Raw genomic sequence first — 20579 nt, 5'->3', positions numbered from 1 at the left:
ATACAGGCAATCAGCAGCCTACACTGTGAAATTCGAGCCAACTGCGTCCACTCTGCTTCGAACAGTGTTTGGGAAATCGCTGCGTCACTTCAGCATATACGCCTATTTGTCTTCGCACTGAGCATCCTTCGTTATGCATTCCTTGGAGTGAGCTTGATACTGCTTTCATTGACTGTGAGATCACCTTGGGAGAGGGCAGTGCGCCAGAAAATCGATTGAAATATCAAATCTTGCGTATGAGCATGAGATCGAAATCATCAACCATGTGATATTTGATTAGAACCTTTCTATTCCTTTCCATCTCCTCGGAACTGCTTTCCTTGGAATCATCTTCAAGTCAGCTGGTTTTTCGATTTTGACCTCACTTCACTCTACTGCCTCACAAACTTGCACTGTCTTTCAAAGGCTCTTATCGGGAATCATGCCTTCTCGGAAACTCCAAAGCTCGAAAGTCTCCAAGCCGGGCTCCGCTTTCCGGCGAATTACTGTCGTGATGGCAGGGGACATCTACCAGGGAAATCAAATTTCGCAGTGGGTAAAGAAGAACGGAGGTCAATTTCATGAGAAGGTGTCAAAGGCAGTCACACATCTCATCACGACTGAGCAAGCCTATCTAGACGACGTACCGGAAGGTGAGTCCCGCGACGTGAATGCTGTGTGTTGACTTTCTCTCTCCATGGCAATGACATGAGCAAATAATGAGCCCTTTCTGATATTTCCAAGTACGAGCGGCGAAGAATCTTGAAAAGATCAAAATTGTGTCCAGAGATTGGCTCATTTGCTCGCTTCATGCGACTCCAGTCCGTCCAGTTTCCGAGACACCATTTCTTCTGCAGAACATCACCAAATCGGTAAAGAAAGGCTCTGAAGCAAAGACCAGTGCTAAGCGTGCAGGCAAGTGTGGGTCCAATCCACACATTCAACAGGACGCCTACTGGCTTCTTGATCTTTAGGCTTTGTTTGTTCTTCTTGGCTAGATTGCTAATATCTGTTCTTGCAACCAGGGGATCCCTTCAATCAAACGAAAACACCCATTGGTTCGAAGCGAGCTCGAAGTCAAAATCAGGGTACGTTTTTGTTATAAAACTCCGTCATTGGTAGTGACCGCACTGAAAGGCTAGTCGTACTTTAGCCAACCGAGCCGTCTTTCGTGACCCCAGTACAGGCGCAGCTTGGGATGCTACGCTGGTGCGCCAGGGCAAAGCCCCTCGCACGCGTGAGAAAATCCGTCTAGCAGTAAGTTCTCAATATTGCCACACAATGGGAATCGGTTCTTATTACGATTTTAGATCTTCGAGTCATCCACCACTCCGAGGTCCTACTCAACTTGGACTAAGTACAGCCGCGTCGGAATCTCTCGCGTCGATGAATTAACCTCTCCAAAAAGCGATCTGGCAACGGCCATCGGTAGGTTCAAAGACTTCTTCAATGCACATACTGGAAAGACTTGGGAAGACAGAGACGACGACAGTCCGCCAATTCCCAAGAAGGATGACCAGGGAAATGTACTCCCGACTCACAACGGCTGGTACATCTACCAGAGCCAGGAGAATGTGTTTACCCGTTTTCTGATGCAACCCGGTCCCTCAGTCGGAGATTCCAGGCAATCCGTGCCTAATATTCACCCAGCACTTGTTGCCGAAGGCGTAGGCGAGACGACAATGAACGAAGAAACATGCCTAGCCCCCCACATTCCGCTGGCGGAGAACAAGCTTAGCAGCGAAGTCGCTCTGTCTGGCGGGGGTAATCAGCCAGCAGGTCTCAAGGGAGTGATCGAAGAGTCAGACGGAATCAAGTCTAGATGGATTTGAATGGGAGAGATGGAAGGACCTGCATGACGTTTCATATGGTTTGACAGTGGAATGGGAAACTGATGCTTTTTTTTTCCCGTGGACATTGGCAACGACGGCCATTTGGAATTGCCTCTGCCATCTTAACAGGCTCCTAGAAATGGTGAAACACTACAAACGACTTCCGGTATTATATACATGACATGGCCGATTGACCTTTTGTGGACCGAGTAACTCCTTTGCGCCAATGCACTGAATCGAATACTGCCCCCAAGAGAGCCAGACCCACGATGCCGCAATTCTTTGCGCCGAGAAAACAGAACAAAAATTCGTAAATGATTCAGAGATAGTCCTTCTTCTTGCTGGTTCTCGTGTATTGAGTAAGGGCCCATTCCACGTCACCTGTAGAGCCCTTTTCAAGGGTCCCACCACGGATCTCGAACAGGCGCATGGTCATTCGTGGTCCCACTTCCGCAAGTTCGACATCTCGGTAGCTGCTCTTCACAAAAACATGATGACGAACTTCGATGCTGTCCTCCTTATTGACAAAGCTGACCACTCGAGTGCCAACCTTGCCGGGTTCACGAGGAGGGAATAAGTGCTTCAAGATTTGGACGACACGCTGGCCGAGCTTCGTGGTGAATCCTTCGAAGATCAGATGCGGATAGCTCTCCGACACTGTTCCACGGTCGGCATTGGGAATGTCCGCTCGAAGGACGACATTGTGAAGGGAGAAACTGGCGGTCGGGCCATGAGGAAGGTGGGAAACGGTGAGAGCGGTTGGTGTACCACGATGCTCGTGCAGTAGAACCATGTCGGTCAGAGACGCAGAAGTAGCGCTAGAGACAAGATCTGGCATGACGAGGTTACCTCGATTGAGGCGAATAGATGTTGGAAGAAGTAGTCGAATTTCCTTCGCGAATGCGCCCAGCCGGGCTGACGGCGAGCGAGATGTGGTCACGAGTGGGCGAGGGTCAATCAAACCAGACGTCAAAGCATATTCATCGTCAACGTCCACTTCATCTTTGGACTCGTCGTATTTGAAATCTTGGCGAAGGGATTTGTCATTTGCAATCGACGGGTCAAGAGGCTTTCCAGAAGCCAACGAGGCTTTTAGCTGAGCTCGTTTTTCGGCAATTGAAGCATCACGGAGCTGCAAAGCTCTCCGGTAGAGGTAGTCGCGGCGTTCACGAGCTTGGCGGCGCTTGAAGTCATAATCAGTTAGCGTCTGAATAGAGTAATTGGGACTCTAAAAGACAACTTACCAACATCTTTGAGTTTAAGGTACGTCTTTACACACCTGTCGCTTGGTTGAGGCGGGCAACTTTTTTTTTAAACTCCGGGCAGCGCAATAGTCCGCACTCACCGCCGTACTCACCGCCGTGGTGGCATCCCACCGATAGAGAATGCGTGTTGCGAGAATGCGGAGACCGAGTTGGTTTAATTTCCAAGTTCTTTTTCTTTGGTTGAAATTTCAAAGATCAAGAGGTGGCTCAGGTGTAAGTGCCTTTCAAAATCTTATCATATTATTGGTTCATGCTGACTCGATCAATGATCACTGAAGATTATCCGTCACTTTGCCCCTCTGGCACAGACTGGCTGGGCTTTTAAAGTGCCACACAAGGACTATTATCGTGTCCCCCTCGCTCTTTTAACCACGACCTTACCCCGAATCCCTCGTCTCACTCTCATGATTTTACCACTTTCACCGAGAACTTGAAAACTTCGCAAATACACCTCAACCCCATCCTTGCGTCCCAGACAAGCACCATGGAGACCTACCCGGCAGATGATGCCTCGGTAGCCGCAGACCAAGACGATAATCACATGAGTAACCTGGGTCGTGCACGACCACGACGACACGACGATGACGATGACGGCTCTGATATCTTGGAGGATGATGACATGGAGAGCATCGTCGGTGGAGCAGTCTCTCGCCACCACAAGGGCCATGGAAATGGCGATGAAGAGAAAGAACTTCCAGCCCATGCGTGCGCGTGAGTTTCACAGTTGCTCTCGATTATTCATTGCTGATACTAATTCAACGGCTTCTTAGATACTGTGGTATCCACAACCCTAGCAGTGTCGTGAAGTGTCTTTCTTGCAACAAGTGGTTCTGTAGTGCTCGAGGCAACACCTCTTCGTCGCATATTGTCAATCACCTCGTACGTGCTCGGCACAAGGAAGTACAGCTACACCCAGCTTCTTCACTCGGCGATACCATTCTTGAATGTTACAACTGTGGTACCAAGAATGTCTTTTTACTCGGTTTCATACCTGCGAAATCCGACACTGTTGTGGTCCTTCTTTGCAGACAGCCGTGCGCGGCCATGCCATCTTCCAAAGATATGAATTGGGACACTTCTCGCTGGCAGCCGCTTATTGAGGATCGCTCGTTTCTTCCATGGCTTGTCTCTGCTCCCACCGACCAGGAGCAACTTCGTGCTCGCCATCTCAGTCCCCAGTTAATCGCAAAGTTGGAGGAAATGTGGAAAGAAAACTCTCAGGCAACATTGGAGGATTTGGAAAAGGCTACTGCGGTTGATGATGAACCAGCGCCTGTTCTCCTCCGATATGACGATGCCTATCAATATCAGAATATCTTCGGGCCGCTTGTGAAGATCGAAGCTGATTACGATCGGAAGCTGAAGGAATCACAGTCCCAAGATGGTCTGATTGTTCGCTGGGATCTAGGTTTGAACAACAAGCACCTTGCGAGTTTTGTTCTCCCAAAACTTGAACTGGGCGATGTCAAATTGGCAGTCGGTGATGAAATGCGCCTCAAATACACTGGTGAACTACGTTCTAAGTGGGAAGGAGTTGGCTACGTCATGAAGATTCCAAACAACCAATCTGACGAAGTCACCATCGAGTTACGATCGAAGGGAGATCACAAATCTGTTCCTACAGAATGTACTCACAACTTCACCGCTGATTACGTTTGGAAATCAACGTCATTTGACCGTATGCAGCTCGCCATGAAGACATTCGCTGTCGACGAGATGAGCGTTTCCGGATACATTTTCCATCGACTCCTTGGCCATGAAGTCGCCGCGGCTCCTATGAAAACGCAAATTCCGAAGAAATTCAGTGTTCCCGGATTGCCTGATCTGAATGGCAGTCAAATCAACGCAGTGAAAAGCGTCCTGCAGCGACCTCTGAGTTTGATCCAGGGCCCTCCAGGAACTGGTAAGACTGTCACTTCAGCGACAATTATCTATCACCTCGCCAAGATCAACGGAGGCCAAGTATTGGTTTGTGCTCCATCCAACGTCGCCGTTGATCAGCTCTGTGAACGTATCCACCGTACAGGCTTGAAGACCGTCCGTGTGACCGCAAAATCTCGTGAAGATGTCGAGTCACCAGTTGCTTTCCTTTCCTTGCACGAGCAAGTTCGCATGAACGACAGTAACATTGAATTGGTAAAGCTGAATCAGCTCAAAGCAGAACTTGGTGAGTTGTCGAGCCAGGACGAGAAACGTCTAAAGCAGCTTACCCGCGCTGCTGAGCGTGAGGTCTTGACGAATGCCGATGTCATCTGCTGCACTTGTGTGGGTGCCGGCGATCCTCGTTTGGCCAAATTTAAATTTCGCACTGTTCTCATCGACGAATCGACCCAATCTGCCGAGCCAGAATGTATGATTCCTCTGGTTCTGGGGTGCAAACAAGTTGTCTTGGTCGGCGACCACCAGCAGCTGGGCCCGGTCATCATGAACAAGAAAGCTGCCAAGGCTGGTTTGAACCAATCTCTCTTCGAGCGTTTGGTCATCCTGGGATGCTCTCCGATCCGTTTGAATGTGCAGTATCGAATGCACCCCTGCCTCTCTGATTTCCCATCCAATATGTTCTATGAAGGCTCACTGCAGAATGGTATCACCATTCATGATCGTCTTCGCCGTGATGTTGACTTCCCTTGGCCCATGATTGATAACCCCATGATGTTCTGGTCAAACCTCGGCAATGAAGAAATTTCTGCATCCGGAACCTCGTATCTCAACCGTACGGAGGCGACCAATGTGGAGAAAATCGTCACCCGCTTTTTCAAGGCAGGTGTACAGCCAAGTGGTATTGGTATCATCACCCCCTACGAGGGACAGCGAAGCTACATTGTCAGCTCCATGCAAGCCACAGGCACCTTCAAAAAGGAGCACTATAAGGAAATCGAAGTGGCTTCCGTTGATGCGTTCCAGGGACGAGAGAAGGATTACATTATCCTTTCTTGTGTTCGGTCCAATGACCACCAAGGTATCGGTTTCCTAAGTGACCCTCGTCGTCTCAACGTCGCTCTCACCCGGGCTCGATTCGGCTTGGTCATCCTGGGCAACCCTAAAGTTTTGTCGAAGCATCCTCTCTGGAACTGTCTTTTGCAACATTTCAAGGAGCGCCACTGTCTTGTGGAGGGACCTCTATCCAATCTTCAGGAGTCATTGATCCAGTTCAGCCGTCCCAAGCAGGCTTACCGTGGCCCTCAGCGCTTCCATATGTCTTCCGGCTTCAACCAAGGAGCTGCGGCAGCCGTTACGGGCTCTGTCAACGGTCGCAATGGACAGCGAAATGAGTATCAAGATACTGGCTCTGTTGTTGGATACATCCCTGACGATGTTTCATCAGTGCATTCCTCTGCAGTCGGCGGAGTGGGCTTACCTTCCGGATATCCTCCGATGTTCCAGAACTTCGCCGATCAGTGGCCATCTCTTTCCGGCGGGCGCCGTGCCAATGGCGGTCGAGTCAAAGGTGCACCTAGCGTTGCTGGAGAATCTGTCGCTGCGACTGAATCCGACGTCACAGGGAGCGTTGTCGATGGACGTGGCGGTGTTGACCAAGGCGGTGTCAGTCTTGCTGGGTTGAGTATTAATGACATGGGCAAACAGGCTAGTCTAAGCCAGTCTGATCGCCTGAAACGCTATGTGGAATCTGGCGGCCGTGAGCCCTACCGAGGGGCAGTTCCCGACAACGGTAGCATCTTCGGGGGCAGTTCTGCCAGCATTCGTGTGACCCGAGGCGTGCCTGGACACAATGCGATTGATGACGATGACGCGAGAAGCGTGTCAACCGCTTTTGCCAGTCAAGTTGGCGGCAACTACGACTGAGAGAGGTCTTCAATCTCCGCCTCCAACAGGTCACTTATTCTCATTGTTCCCTAGTCGGAAAGGCAAAGTCTCGTGCCAAATGTCGGAGACCCTTCCGCCAGGGCCCTGGTCGTCCATTCTTCCCGTGCTGATCATAATTTCAGTCCGCTGAGAGCAAGCTGAACTGCTGCTTCTCCACATCCTGCACCCTGGCCAGACGGTGAAAAAGAGTCATCGGTATCCTTTATCGTCGGGTCGACTGCTTTTGCTCCTTTAACGCTCTTCAAACTAAGAGAGCTGACCGGTGTGTTCAATGGGTCAGTCTCCGAGGTTTGAGAGGTTGACTCCCCTGTATCTGCGTCATACTGTGAGCATGCAACAGCTGAAACTCAATTTCCCGCCCAGCTGTATCTGTGGCTCCCGTTTCACTCAGCCATGAAATTTCAGCCCTGATTTTCATCCGGCTTCAATCCTTTTACCGGTCTTCACGTAGACATGCAAGAGACGTCTAGCCTCGTGGTTTACTTGAATGAAATTAAGCTTTTTTGATCTCTTGAAAAATCACTGCCCTTCCCTTGGGGTCAATAGGCTTAAAGTGAGTATCTGCAGACAGGCATTATCTTACGCGTATTTTCTCGTGTGTCCAATTGGAGTTTCTTTATTCAGCAACCACCTCAAGTGTCTAAAGACTTTCTCTGTCATCATCTGCTGTATCCCGATGCAGTTACATATATTGCTCGGCCGAGACCTGGCACGGCACGTATCCTGTTGCCAGTATACTCAAGATGATTCCTACCTTGAACGAACTAGGCACAAGAGTAACCTTAAGTACTTGAAAGGTCGGGCAAGTAGAATTTTGGTTCTTGAGAGAAGTGTCATACCTACTCTCCATTTAGGTGTCATACACTCGAAACGGTCTGAGCCTCATCCAACGTAAATTGTACAGTCATTTGTGTAAGCCGCTGAGAAACTCCCATCACCGATACCATCAGGTGGACCTTTGATAAGTTTTAGGCAGCTGATTGATTTGGACCTAAGACACGTGGGCATTTTCATTGTGGTAGGATCAGTGATTGACTGGCTTCTTCTCAGTATGCCACGGCGTGTTAACGCTAAGGGCGTCACACCACAATACCATTTTCCAAAGGTCTACCGATAATCAAGAACCAGGCTCCATTCACAATTTTGTGATTTTTGGGGGGCTAAGAGTACATACTCCGGTGGTGGGTGGCCAATTCTCTCAGGCATCAGCCGTACCCCATGCATGCAGTGATCTTTCAACATACCCTGAGGCTAGCTAATACTTCAACTGAGTGATCTTGGGCGCCTTACTGGTAAGGTATTCTAGGTGTGGCCTCCGCCTGCGTGTGGCCTCCGCCTGCAGTAACCCCTCGGTGGTTTTACCAGCAATCTTATCTGGTTTCCACCTTCTGGCGGTGTCATTTGACAGAAACATTTGTTGATGGCGAGCCTTGACTTCAGATTGTGAACGTCGTCCTACTAGTCTAATGCTATCGCGCGTCGAGTTTGGACTTACTCTCTTTCTTCTATCTTCATCTTTCATGTCCAAGATCTGCCCAGCACAGGCATGATACTTATCAGTTGGTTGGACTTGACGGCCGAACAGTACTGCCTGGACGGCCATGTTTTAATTCGTTCAGACACGTATGGCATTAACTGTGGCGATGACCTGGGCAGGACCATTGCCGGAACACGACACCTGCTCTTCCCAGCTCGATACATGGACATAGACTGACCTCCTTCCAGGATAGAATGGCTGCCTAACGGTCCTATTTTGGTCGAAACTTGATGCCTCAAACCGGGCAGTTCCTGCAAAGAACGCAGGTATTGTTCTGGGACCCGCTCAGACCGCTGTGGCTAATGTCGGGGACACAACCTGACCTAGTGCAATGTAGCATGAGTCACTCCCCCACTGAGAGAACCCGTGCCCAAGGATGGAGGGATCAACTGGCAGCACCACTTGTTGAAAAGCGATAGTAGCCGGGGGCATAGCCTGGAAAACGAAGCTGGCAGGTTATAAGCCATCGCGCGCCCGCAGTGCGACGTGTCCATACCTGCATTGGTCTACCAGATCAACGTGCCAGTGCAAGAAAACGACTTTGACTTATTCGTCATCATCCAAATCAAGCGGTCGGCAACTTCAGCTTGTCGGCAACTCCGGAGCATCTGCGGGAGAAATTAATTCCGAGAAGTGCCGGGCCTGCGCCACAGGTGGCGGCTGCTGACTTTTCATGACTGCAACCTCTGGACGGCCTTATAAATAGGGGACGAAGATGCCTTGAGACCTGAAATTTTGGGCTCTTTTCCATCTACATCTACAAGATCATCATAGTTCATCGCCGCCTCCAGCCGTGCTGTTGATGATACAGCCGGTTCCTTGAACCTCAACTGGGTTTCTTACTTGTCACGTGAAGCGGACCGCAGTTACTCTTTTCATTTTCCCCCTCCTCACCGTCTCGTCCTCGACGCGAACTCTATCGCGAACATCAGTGTTCGGTGAACGCGTCTTTCCTGCTATCCCTACTCTACCGCAAATACCCTCACTCGGATCACTACAGAGCCAACACTATGGGCGACGGATCAGACTACCCCAGTCCACGAAGCGAAGCTCCGCATGGAGTTGCTGTCGCCTCTGCGCTTGCCTCTGCAACGGAGTCTCTTTCCTCAATTGCCAGAATGAATGAACAAGCCTCCGTTCTCGGCTATGCTAATTTGAACGGGACTGTCGACACCACCACTCAGCCACGCCTCCCTGAGCCCCGTCTTTCTCAACCGCGCCTGTCTGTTCGACGCGCCCGTGATCCTCCCAAGAATGCCGAAGGCCAAATCTACTGCGACCACGCGGATTGCCAGGCAGCACCACCCACTTTCCGCCGTCCATGTGAATGGAAGTAAGTCTTGCGAATTCCTCCCGTCCTTGGTTCCCGCTACTGGCACTGAACACGTATTGACTGTGGACTTGTAGTAAGCACATGGATAAGCATGACCGTCCCTATAAATGTTTCGAGCCGGGATGCGACAAAATACAAGGCTTCACCTACTCCGGCGGCCTCCTGCGCCACCAACGCGAAGTACACAAGAAGAACAACGACTCCAAGAAACCCTTGATGTGTCCTTATGCGGACTGCAACCGCAGCACAGGCAACGGTTTCACGCGCCAGGAAAACCTTCGCGAACATTTGCGCCGTCGTCATATGCATACCGACGACGGTTCCACAGCCTCGATCCTCGTGGACATGCCTTGGGAACGGGCAAATGAGCTCGAAGGAGTTCGCGCTAATTCCCTTCCTGCGACGGGCATCAAACGTCGGCATGATTCGCCCATTAATGGACTGCCAAGCCATGACGACACCGGTGATGACCTTCACAACGAAGTGAAGCGATTACGTCGGGAAGTCCAGGAGAAGGATCGTCGTTTGGAGCAGCTGGAGCGGATTGTTGCCGATCTTCAACAGGCCATTCCTCAACCTCATGTGCCGGAGCACGATCCTCAGCTCACTCAGGCGATGCCACCCCCGCCACCACAGACTGCCATTCATCAAGTCTAATATTTTCCCTTGCTTGTCTTCCTTCTCTATCCCCTTCATGTATCTTGGATAATGATGTCTTCTTGTCTGCATTCTTTGGCGTTTCCCTAGTGAGTCTAGGCTTTGAGGCTGCTTTCGTGTCCTTTTTGCACATCTCTCTGTTTCCTTGTGTGTCCCGCGTATGACCACTGTCGCTGTTCCCAAGCTGGTAGTAGATAGTGGCTGGTCTCCAATAGCCATTAGGCGAGCTGGAAGAATACGGGTGTTTTCATCCGGCATTCTAAATATGTTTCTGGGCCAGGCTGTTTTCTTTACAGGGTCTTTTATGACAGCTATTCAAATACCCGCATGTATCGCGTCTTTTCACTCACTGTTGGCCAGTTCCCAATCTACTGCCGTTCTTACCTACTTTTTCCAATCAACCACCTACCCTTCGAACGTGTCTTTCTACCTAAAATAAATGGAATGGTAATATCCCTACACGATCACTTCGACCAATCGCTTCTGTGACATCTCCTAAATTAGACCCTATCTAATACAGGAAAAAACCGCCGTTGAGATATACAATAGGCCAGAGAGCCCAAATTCTTCAACATATGAATTGATGTATACACGGTCTCGTCCCATCTGAAGTTGGAATTTATCAAACTATTTATTCTGCAAAATCGGGGCCTGGAAAGGCGTCAGCAACAGTCGCACGAAGCAACTTTAGACGCCTGAGGCATCTGTAATCAGAGCATCTACCATATTCTACTTGCGTCTTGAGCCTCGATCCTCCCGTTAAGTCCGTCTCACTAAGCTTGAGCCTCATCCGATTCCAGTAGTTTACTACTTCCGCGGGCACCCGATTCGGGCAAGAGAAAGCTACTGCAGTCTTTGGAGCTCTCTTAAGCGAATGAGTCACGACTGCGTCAGAAGTTAGCCAAGACTGCCATTTCAAAAAATATCGAATGAGTCACCTATGAGCAGCGGCGGGCTGCCTGTTCAGGATTTCGAATAGTCAACAATGTATCCATTGAAGTCGAAAGTTTAGACTGTAAAATAAGAGCCATGACACTGTATCTACCTAATCTAGGGCTCACGAGCCTGGCTAAATCAGTGGCGGGTACTGCTTGGTGTGATGAGGCGCCGGTTCTCGAGAGAATAGCCTCGGGTGAAGACAGTTGGCAACGATCGTTGCTGATGTCAGACTATTCGGAGTGGGGTAATATTGATGATTACCTACCATGGGCTCAGTACCTAAACTGCTATTTTCTGGTGGGCGTGGGGGTTTATGCGTGCAATTCTTGAGATTTCAGTATTAGCGGTATACTCGTATACAGTTATAGACTGTTTAGGTTTACGGGCAGGACTCCGTTACCAGAAAAAAAATCTGTTTGAACTGGCAACTTGAGCTTTTAGGTGTGGACTCAAGGTGCTTAAGCCCACCCTTAACTCATAGTGCGAGGCTACTATACAGGAATGTGCAACTGTCTGTGTCTGGCTCGGGCTTTTCAAGGAGCTGGCCGGGGGCTGTCCTGGGTCGATGGAACCTCCGACATGTGGTTGGCGCCTTCATACAATCAGAACATTGACAGGAACTGCCGTGTCTCTTTAGTAAAACTTGGTACAGGTTCCACCATTCGAATATCTATATTTTCATTTTGTTGGATATGCACTTGATATATAGGAGGGACGAGGATGTATTCCACATGGCGAAGAATGTGGGTCTTGGAAGGAATGCACGTGGTAGATTTCAGCAGCCTGCTTTCGAGCAGGCTTTTTGGCCGCACAGAGATTATCAATTTGATTTTGAAATTTTGATGTCTGGAATCTCAAATGGGCGATTTTATATTGAGACTAGTAAATTTATTCTACTTCATAAAAGAGAAACTTTGAGGCTGAAATTGCAATTTTTTATTGAGAATTACCTGTTAGGTTCGCACAACATTCAGTAGGATTTTTACAAGTGCCAAGCATAGTCTAGTAGTAGGTGAGATCTATCTCTATCATAAATCTGCTAGTAAGCAGGATGTTTTGGATACTGAGTAGGGTGCTCTCAACATCGAGGTTTCTAGAGTCCCCTCCCTGTGTTAGCTGGGGTCTGCCTAGATCAGTATCGTAGCATAGTTTACGCTGTGGACCATAATATCGCGGGGGTCGAAGCATTTAGCTCCACTTACTTCTATCCTCATGGCTGCGGCTCCGGGCCTCGGAGGGATGACTTACATAATCTAAGACTGTGTCACTGAGCCTGGTACCTTATGTACCTAGTCAAAATCAACATCTATCGAAGATGAAATTGGGGCAGCCTATTCGACGCATGAGACGATAGATCAAAGGAGTAGGTAGATCATGGACAAATAGAAAAGCAAATAAATTCTTTCTGGTCCAATTCAGAGAGATCCAGCTCTCAGGAGTGACTGCGGGACAAAATCTTGACAGTCTCTACAGATTCTGATTTTGCTTCACTGGTGCAGCAGACAACGAGTGTGCAGAGACTCACTAGCAATTAGGCATATGCCATTTTTTTCGTGCATGACAGTTTACTCTTCATTCTATCACGCGCTGAGGTAGTCTACAATATTCTTTCGCTCCGAGAGATTATCCGTCAATTTACGTACGTTAATGGCCGTCACCGCCCGACCTGTTTATGCTCTTAGTCAAGACCCTAGTCACGTTCGGTACTTAAACCATCTGCATTTTTAGTACCTCTCCCATCTCATAATTCTATCCAGAGTCAAGTTTTTGGTTAAAATCTGAGATATTACATGGCTGTTATCCATCCACATCATTGAGTGCGGTGACTCGTAACGGGCTTGTTTCTATTTTCTGTAGCCCGTGAAGTCACGCACCTGCTAGCCAGTGGCACAGAGGGGCTTTAGGCAAAGGAGGCCACGTGCCAGAGCCTATCTCTGTATCACCTAAGAAATCTCAGCCATAAGTCACTGAGGCAGAAGAGGTTTCTACAAAGGGGTCCATATCCTCTCTCTGCTCAGGAGTTCAGCCCCTCTGTGGAAGGGTTTGAAGATAGCCTTTCTGACTGCGATAAGCTAAGAGCGAAACGGACGAAGATGGTTGATCATGGTTTTCTCACTCGTGAACTTCACGCGTTTAGTGAGGGTGATTTTGTCTGTCCAGAATTTTTCCATCTAGTCAACCTCCCGGGGCAAATTCCGCCTAGTGCAAGCTGGGCTTATGGCATGCGTCATGTCCCTCAACGTATCCTCCCATTCTTATCCCTGGGTCCGGCGGCTCACCTGCGAGACATCGATTCGCTACGAACAGAAGGCTTCACGCTCTTACTAGCGATTCGAACCCATCAATTTGCTCAGACCCGCCTTGTGTCTGCTGAAAAGGCTGCTAGTCAGCTTGGCATTTCAGCCGGGGCTGTTGAAGTGCTCGACACCCAGGAGTTGACTTCCCTCCTTCCTCACGCTATAAGACGCATCAATGATCACCTCGCAGGAGTCGATGACAGTGGTCCAACTATTCACAGTCGTGATAACGCTCCAAGAAAAGTCCTTGTTTTCTGTGAGACGGGAAATGATCGATCAGCCGTCGTCGTCATCGCCTACCTGATGGTCATGCTTAATCTCACTGCCACCGAGGCCATCGATATCGTGCAAAGAATCAGATTGTCTATGGTACCATCGAATTCCATGAAGAGTATGCTGGATGCATTCGACTCCATTTTGGCTGCAAAACGTGACGTCAAAAGGGCAATGCACAGGGCCACCCAGGGTGAGGCGGCCTCCCTGGGTACTCCATCTTTTCCGTCTGAACTCTCCCTGCACAAACGGAGCTTCGCAGAGCAAGATGATAACGGCATCGTCGCCGGGGTCAACAGCACCCAAGCCTACGATGATATTCGTTCTCCGCAGAACAGAAGGCCACCATCGCCATTCCGGGATCGATTGTTTGAAGGACTCACATGATCTCGCTTTCGAGGTGGAGAAACTGCTTTCGATCCTCGCCTATGGGGCTTTTGATCACATCTGCCTAACGAGTATCATCAGCAAGGACTTGTCCGTGTCCTACGGTTTGATGAGGAGTGATAAGCATTAGCATATCCCTACAGGGATGGCTTTCTGCTCGGGGTACCAGCATTAGTTGAAGTGCATCATTCCCTCTGGATATTTAACTTTCACTTGATAGTCATGAGACTTGAATGCATCTGATGTCTCAGTACTGTCAAGTGGGACTAGGTTTGGTTCCGTGTTGACCGCCATGCTACATTTCCATGATTTCGCTGCGGTACACGAACCTGTGTTTGCGTCGTCATTTCTCTTGCTATTGTTGAACACGAATTTAGCTCCGCGATGAGTCGTGAAGATATCTATCTCAAAGTCAACAACACAACATCGTCTAGCTCTTATCACTCTTTTGGTGTCCCGTCCTCACCCACTTCTCACCAGACCCCATTCACGAATCAATCCTTTCCTCATCGTGTGCATGCTGTTTCTTGCCTTTGAATATTCTCTGGATAATTTCCGCATTCTCTATCGGCCTTTGGCCCAGGCAGAAGTCATCTGCAAAGCGTTGCTCTGCTACACGACTCTCCCTTCCTCTTAGCCGTGCTATTACTGCTTGAACAGTCTGATCTGACCCATCATTTTGTGAGTTTTCGAGACCAGATATCGATAGCTTTGGGTTCGTTTGCTGACCTGCACAGTACCAGGCCCTTTGTCTGCATATAGCACACCTGCACAGGGACCTCGACATGGGAACTAAGAAGAAAAAGGCTCGCAAGTCGAGACCACCCGCCTCGAATCCACCTGTAGAGCCCGAGGGTGGACTCACACAAGAGGAATTTCTTGAGCGAATTCGGCGAGCCCGAGCGAGAAAGGCAGGTGTCGAGTACCAACCTCTGCCTTCACGGCCAAGGAAGTCAACGGATCGCATCAAGCCATCCAGTCCAGCTTTTGATCCTTCCCTACCTCCGGCGGCTTTCCCCAGCACTTCTACCCTGAATGAGCCTATTCCTACCGGTACTAGAGAAGGCCACCTCCGTCGGGTCAAAGAGGATTCGGAGAGGCGTCTCCAAGGTCTGCAGCCTCTTCCGAGAGAGTCATACCACCCTGGACCAATCTTGAGGAGACCGAGGCACGTCGAAGCTGCCCTCCTGGACGAACCAATCAAGACTAGCTCTATGGACAACAGTGCATTTGATGCTAGAAATAGAGCATCCCGAGACATCAATCCAGGTGTGGAAGCTGACCGTGCTAACGCGAGCCCAGCCCACAGTGGCAGTACGGGATCTGGAGTTGCTGCGAGATGTTCTGGCACAGTAGGCATCGACGGCGGGTGGCAACCAAATCCAAGTGTGGACGTCAACTCCGCAGATATGCGGCATGGGGGTTTTACTGGGCGAATGACTTCCAATCCCAAATGGGGAGACCTCCCACGATCCCTCCGGGCAGAGATCATGGATAATATCCTGGAAAGCGAGACCTGGGAAAGTGCCGTCAAAAAGATAGGACTCGGTCGAAGGCAAGCGAAAAAGGCCATTGAACACTTGCATCTTTTGCATGATGTGATGCACCGCGAGTCCGAGAAACTGGAGCAGGAGCTTGGAAGACAGCTCCAAGGCTTGCTGGACAACGAGCTTCACACTCGGGGCGAGGACTCCGTGCGAAGTAAATCAATTTTGGAAAATCTTCCAGGTCCCCTGAACGCCTCGGAAAAGAGGATCTTGGTATGTACTATGGGTGACTTGCGTACCGCCTGGCACTTCCTGGATGATAGAGGTCTTCCCCGCGACTTAGCAGGAGCCTGGACTGATGGACATCAAGTCATTGACCCTCCTGAAGGTGAGCCGCGTCCGAAGAAGCGCGTAAGATGGAAATATCCTCTTGTGGGCAATGGAGGACCGAATGCTGAGACAGGTTCATCGCCAACGTCAGAGTCCTCACCCTCATCGCAGTCATCCATATTTGAAAATCTGGAGCCTTTTCTCAATCTTCGTGCGCCGAGTCGAACATTTTCCCACACACAGTATGCCAAACGCATGTCGGCTCGTTGGTGGGCGATATTCTCTGAGACAAATGAAAGCCATGACCTGATCAGTCGCGACAGGAGGTTGAAATTAGCCTCCGCTGTAATGAGTGTGCCCAGGACCTACCCTACGCAAGATGGACCGGAGCATAGGACCTCCACGGGTGGCCCTTCCCAACTTGAAGACCAGTATCGGCAGACCAGTACCGAGACTGTGGTCAGGGTAGAACCTCCAGTAGCCGCTTCTTTCACAGCCCGCGATATCTCAGAGGGGATTTGGTTGCCCCAGCTGGAGGAACGTTACCAACAGCTGGCTGATGCTTGTGCGAGGGTTTGTGGTGAATCTTTGGCCGAATCCAGCCAGGACTCTCCATGTTTGAACGAGTGCGAGAATGAAGATGGGCTGCTGACCGAGATCTGCCAATTCGACGAGCAACTTCAGGCTATTCTGGATGCTGAGGCCATTGACGAGACTTGGAGCCCTGATGTTTGGTTAAAATTAACACCTGACCCGTCATTTCGCTCTGGACAGGCACAAAAAGAAATTTAAGAAGAGTTAACAGCGGGTCAAAGAGTACTAATCAATGAGCAGCTTTGAGTTTGGTTACATCAACATTGACAACATTCTAACTTACCGCCGAAGAGGGCCCGATGAGAGCTTTGCTGTCGATGAAGTTGTTGGTCATCTCCTCGAGCTTGGTCGGCGGTGCAGGACATTAGCTCAGGTCGTTCGCAATACTTGCTGCATTTGAAGCAAAGGTTGTCTACTTGGACATAGTGACAGAGGTTTAAGCACAATCAATTATTTCTTCTGTCTTCCGGCCTGGTCCGGTCTAGGCCTAAACATGGAAATAGCAATCTCATTCATTGGAAAGTAAATTAGCATTCAAATACTTCAAATCCATTTTGCCATTTTTGGAATGGCCCGTGCGCTCGACGCGAAAATCCGCGTCAGCCACGCGCAAGGAGAGGATCTCAATCTATATACTCATGCAAATTCGGCCCGACTGCCATCAAATCGCTTCACTACAGATTCATTTGGCTCGGCGGCCTGGAGCTTACTTTGAAAGACGTCGTTCTTTGTTGCGTCTCGTGGAATCTGGTTTTTGTGACAGATCTTCAACCCCTGGGAATGACGTCGAGCCGCACCCAGATCGAGATCTAACACAATCATTCCCACAAAGACAAATACTCTCTTGACGTCGCCGATTCTCTGTAGACGTCTCCAGATTTTTCGACCATACTCGCAATGTCTACAACAGAATCCTCGATGACGCCTACCGATTCACGGGCGGGGACAACTCAGCCTGAGTCGACCTTGCCATCTTCGCCAATGACCGATACGTACGCGCCAGACACGAAGGAATCTGCTGAAGAAGGAAGCAACTATGACGGTGCTCAAGCTGAAAAACCTATGGGTGAATCAAGCCACAATTTCTCGGGAACGACAGATGGAGCAGAAGACACGGAAGGAATGGACGTCAAGGCGAAAGCTCTGATGCACCTGCTGAAAACAAGCTCGGTAATTAACTACTTCGCTACTTTACCTATGAATTATTTTGAAGCTCGTCACTCACAATTTTTGCTCAAACTAGGTCTTTGTCGCAATCATGTCAGAGAAAATGAAGAAGCAGCAGGAAGAGGCAAGACAACGCGCCGCCCACCAAAAATCTGAATCGAACGCAAAGCCCAAATCTACAGCTGCCACACGTCGTGAGACTAGGAACAAGCAGAAGGAGACCGCTAGCGCACTCGAAGACACTGCGGCTAATGAATCGAATGTCGGGAAAAGAAGAGGCCGGTCCAGAAAAAGCGGGCCAGATGGAAGCAAGATCTCCAGCTATTTCCAAAAAGCCGAGGTCAAGCTCGAAGAGGGCAATCCAACTGTCCAAGAGGCTCTCGAGCAGGCCGCAGAGGACTATGAGGCTAAGCCGACTGCTCTTGGTGAACAGGAACTCGTTGCGACCCAGCAGCCCTCTCTCATCACCGGTGGCAAAATGCGCACCTATCAATTGGAGGGTCTGGAATGGATGAAGACACTCTGGATGAATGGATTATGCGGCATTCTTGCAGATGAGATGGGCCTCGGAAAGACTGTCCAGGCTATTTCGATGATTGCTTTCCTGAAAGAAAACAACGTCTCGGGGCCATATCTTATTGCTGCACCGCTCAGTACGTTAAGCAACTGGATCGATGAGTTCAAGAGATGGACTCCAAGCATTGAGACCGTCCTGTATCACGGATCGAAGGAGGAGCGCGCGGCGCTTCGCAGCAAGCACATGAAGACACGGGACCAAGGCAAAATGGACTTCCCGGTCGTTTGTACCTCTTACGATATTTGCATCAACGATTCTAAATTCCTTGGTCAGTATCAGTGGCGCTACATTGTCGTGGTATGTTTGCAAGCTCTTTCGTCTCATTGTGTTGAAGTGCTAATTTTGCCACTAGGACGAGGGTCATCGCCTAAAGAACATGAATTGCAAGCTAATCAAAGAGTTGATGACATATAACTCGGCCAATCGCTTGCTGATTACAGGCACACCACTGCAGAACAACATCTCTGAGCTCTGGTCTTTACTACATTTCCTCCTTCCAGAAGTTTTCAATGATCTCAAAAGCTTCGAGAGCTGGTTTGACTTTTCGTCCGTCCTGGATGACACGGGCAAAGCGGAAGTAATTGAGCGGCGAAAGCGCAACTTAGTGACCACCATGCATTCCATCTTGAAGCCATTCCTACTTCGTCGGGTCAAGACCGATGTGGAGAATTCGCTCCCAAAGAAGCGCGAGTATATTCTATATGCGCCGCTCACGCCTGAGCAGAAAGAGCTCTACAGAGAGATATTGAGCGGTACCGGACGTCAGTATCTTGAGGGCAAGGCATTGGAGCGTCTTACAGCAAAAAGCTCAATTCCCACTCGTTCTCGCAGTTTGAAACGTGGTCGTGACATCGATGAGACAGAAGCACCTAATAAATCCCCGCGCACGGCGAATAAAGAATCATCGTCTAATGAGCCAGCTTCGGGTCGAAGACGTCGGGCTCCTCAGAGCTACAAGGATATTAGCGACCGAGAGTTTAACTCTAAACTGCGCAAGCTTGAACAGGGCATTGAGGAGGAAGAGGAGCAAAGCGCAGGGCCGGATGACTCAGAAATGGAGGAAATTGAGAGGGCCAATAATCTGAAACTTGCGAGTATGTTGATCAACGCAGCAGTCATCGCATGCATCTTGAAGAGTGACTAACAAGTGAAATAGAGAAAGAGATTAGCCAAAAGAAGATGATGAACCCGATCATGCAAGCTCGTCTTGCGTGCAATTCACCACACAACTTCTACTGGCCCTGGATGGACGGATCCTCTACCGTCGATGAAACGCTCGTCACGGCATCTGGCAAAATGCTACTTTTGGACCGCCTGGTGCCTTACCTCTTCAAGAAGGGTCATAAAATTCTCATATTCTCGCAGTTCAAGACACAACTTGACATTCTCGAGGACTGGGCCACCCAACTGCGCAATTGGCCCTGCTGCAGGATTGACGGTGCAATCGCCCAGGCGGACCGACAGGCCCAGATTCAGGCATTCAATACCGACAAGAAGCACAAAATCTTCCTGCTTAGTACTCGTGCTGGTGGGCAGGGAATCAACCTTGTTGCCGCCGACACTGTGATTCTATTCGACTCTGATTGGAACCCCCAGCAGGACCTTCAGGCTCAAGACCGGGCTCACCGAATAGGTCAGACCAAGCCAGTTATTGTTTACAGACTCGCTACCAAGGGAACGGTTGAACAGACCCTTCTTGAGAAAGCAGATTCCAAGCGCCGTCTTGAACGCTTGGTCATCCAGAAAGGCAAGTTCCGGTCTTTGCTTGACACGGGTAACGTGCAAGATGCCGAGGAACTGAGAAGAGCGCTCGGTGAAGATGAGTTCGAGCGCTTCGAAACGGGCGCCGATCCTGCCTCTATTCTTTCCGACGACGATCTCAAGATTTTGACTGATCGAAGCGAGGAGGCCTATGCTCGCGCTGAGAAAGGCTTAGAGCAAAAGGGATCGGCTTTCGTCTCCGTTGAAACCAAACGTGATGCTGGCGAATCTCTTATGGCGTAGTCGTTTTCTTGTGAAGTCTTGTCTGACTCTCAAGTGCATTGTTTCTAGCTTCGGATTCTATATGGTGTTTCAGGGCACTGGAGCATTCTATTGATG

The 20579-nt window shown here is 49.7% G+C and overlaps 7 protein-coding genes across 7 annotated transcripts; 6 read left to right on the top strand and 1 right to left on the bottom strand.

Moving 5' to 3' along the window:
• Positions 1-421: 421 nt before the first annotated feature.
• On the top strand, positions 422-1811 carry POX_c03609 (uncharacterized protein; the record flags this gene model as incomplete). Its single annotated transcript, XM_050112501.1, has 5 exons — positions 422-632; positions 724-900; positions 1005-1067; positions 1133-1236; positions 1290-1811. The coding sequence occupies 5 exons, from the start codon at positions 422-424 to the stop codon at positions 1809-1811; spliced, it is 1077 nt and encodes a 358-aa protein (XP_049970057.1).
• A 319-nt stretch (positions 1812-2130) lies between these two features.
• POX_c03608 (U3 small nucleolar ribonucleoprotein IMP4) lies at positions 2131-3061 on the bottom strand (the record flags this gene model as incomplete). The annotated part of the gene is made up of 2 exons (XM_050112500.1): positions 2131-2994; positions 3056-3061. The coding sequence occupies 2 exons, from the start codon at positions 3059-3061 to the stop codon at positions 2131-2133; spliced, it is 870 nt and encodes a 289-aa protein (XP_049970056.1).
• Positions 3062-3560: 499 nt separating this feature from the next.
• On the top strand, positions 3561-6880 carry POX_c03607 (uncharacterized protein; the record flags this gene model as incomplete). The annotated part of the gene is made up of 2 exons (XM_050112499.1): positions 3561-3787; positions 3847-6880. 2 exons carry the CDS (start codon positions 3561-3563, stop codon positions 6878-6880), a joined length of 3261 nt encoding a protein of 1086 aa, XP_049970055.1.
• A 2568-nt stretch (positions 6881-9448) lies between these two features.
• POX_c03606 (uncharacterized protein) lies at positions 9449-10428 on the top strand (the record flags this gene model as incomplete). Its single annotated transcript, XM_050112498.1, has 2 exons — positions 9449-9771; positions 9846-10428. 2 exons carry the CDS (start codon positions 9449-9451, stop codon positions 10426-10428), a joined length of 906 nt encoding a protein of 301 aa, XP_049970054.1.
• A 3032-nt stretch (positions 10429-13460) lies between these two features.
• POX_c03605 (uncharacterized protein) lies at positions 13461-14324 on the top strand (the record flags this gene model as incomplete). Its single annotated transcript, XM_050112497.1, has 1 exon — positions 13461-14324. One exon carries the CDS (start codon positions 13461-13463, stop codon positions 14322-14324), a length of 864 nt encoding a protein of 287 aa, XP_049970053.1.
• Positions 14325-15109: 785 nt separating this feature from the next.
• Positions 15110-16933, top strand: POX_c03604 (uncharacterized protein; the record flags this gene model as incomplete). Its single annotated transcript, XM_050112496.1, has 1 exon — positions 15110-16933. The coding sequence occupies one exon, from the start codon at positions 15110-15112 to the stop codon at positions 16931-16933; it is 1824 nt and encodes a 607-aa protein (XP_049970052.1).
• A 699-nt stretch (positions 16934-17632) lies between these two features.
• POX_c03603 (uncharacterized protein) lies at positions 17633-20483 on the top strand (the record flags this gene model as incomplete). The annotated part of the gene is made up of 4 exons (XM_050112495.1): positions 17633-17905; positions 17979-18776; positions 18832-19573; positions 19636-20483. 4 exons carry the CDS (start codon positions 17633-17635, stop codon positions 20481-20483), a joined length of 2661 nt encoding a protein of 886 aa, XP_049970051.1.
• Between the last annotated feature and the right edge of the window lie 96 nt (positions 20484-20579).

The sequence above is a fragment of the Penicillium oxalicum genome, chromosome III (assembly GCF_001723175.1).
Source record: "Penicillium oxalicum strain HP7-1 chromosome III, whole genome shotgun sequence".
Lineage (NCBI taxonomy): Eukaryota > Fungi > Ascomycota > Eurotiomycetes > Eurotiales > Aspergillaceae > Penicillium > Penicillium oxalicum.
This window is presented reverse-complemented; position numbering and strand designations above follow the sequence as displayed.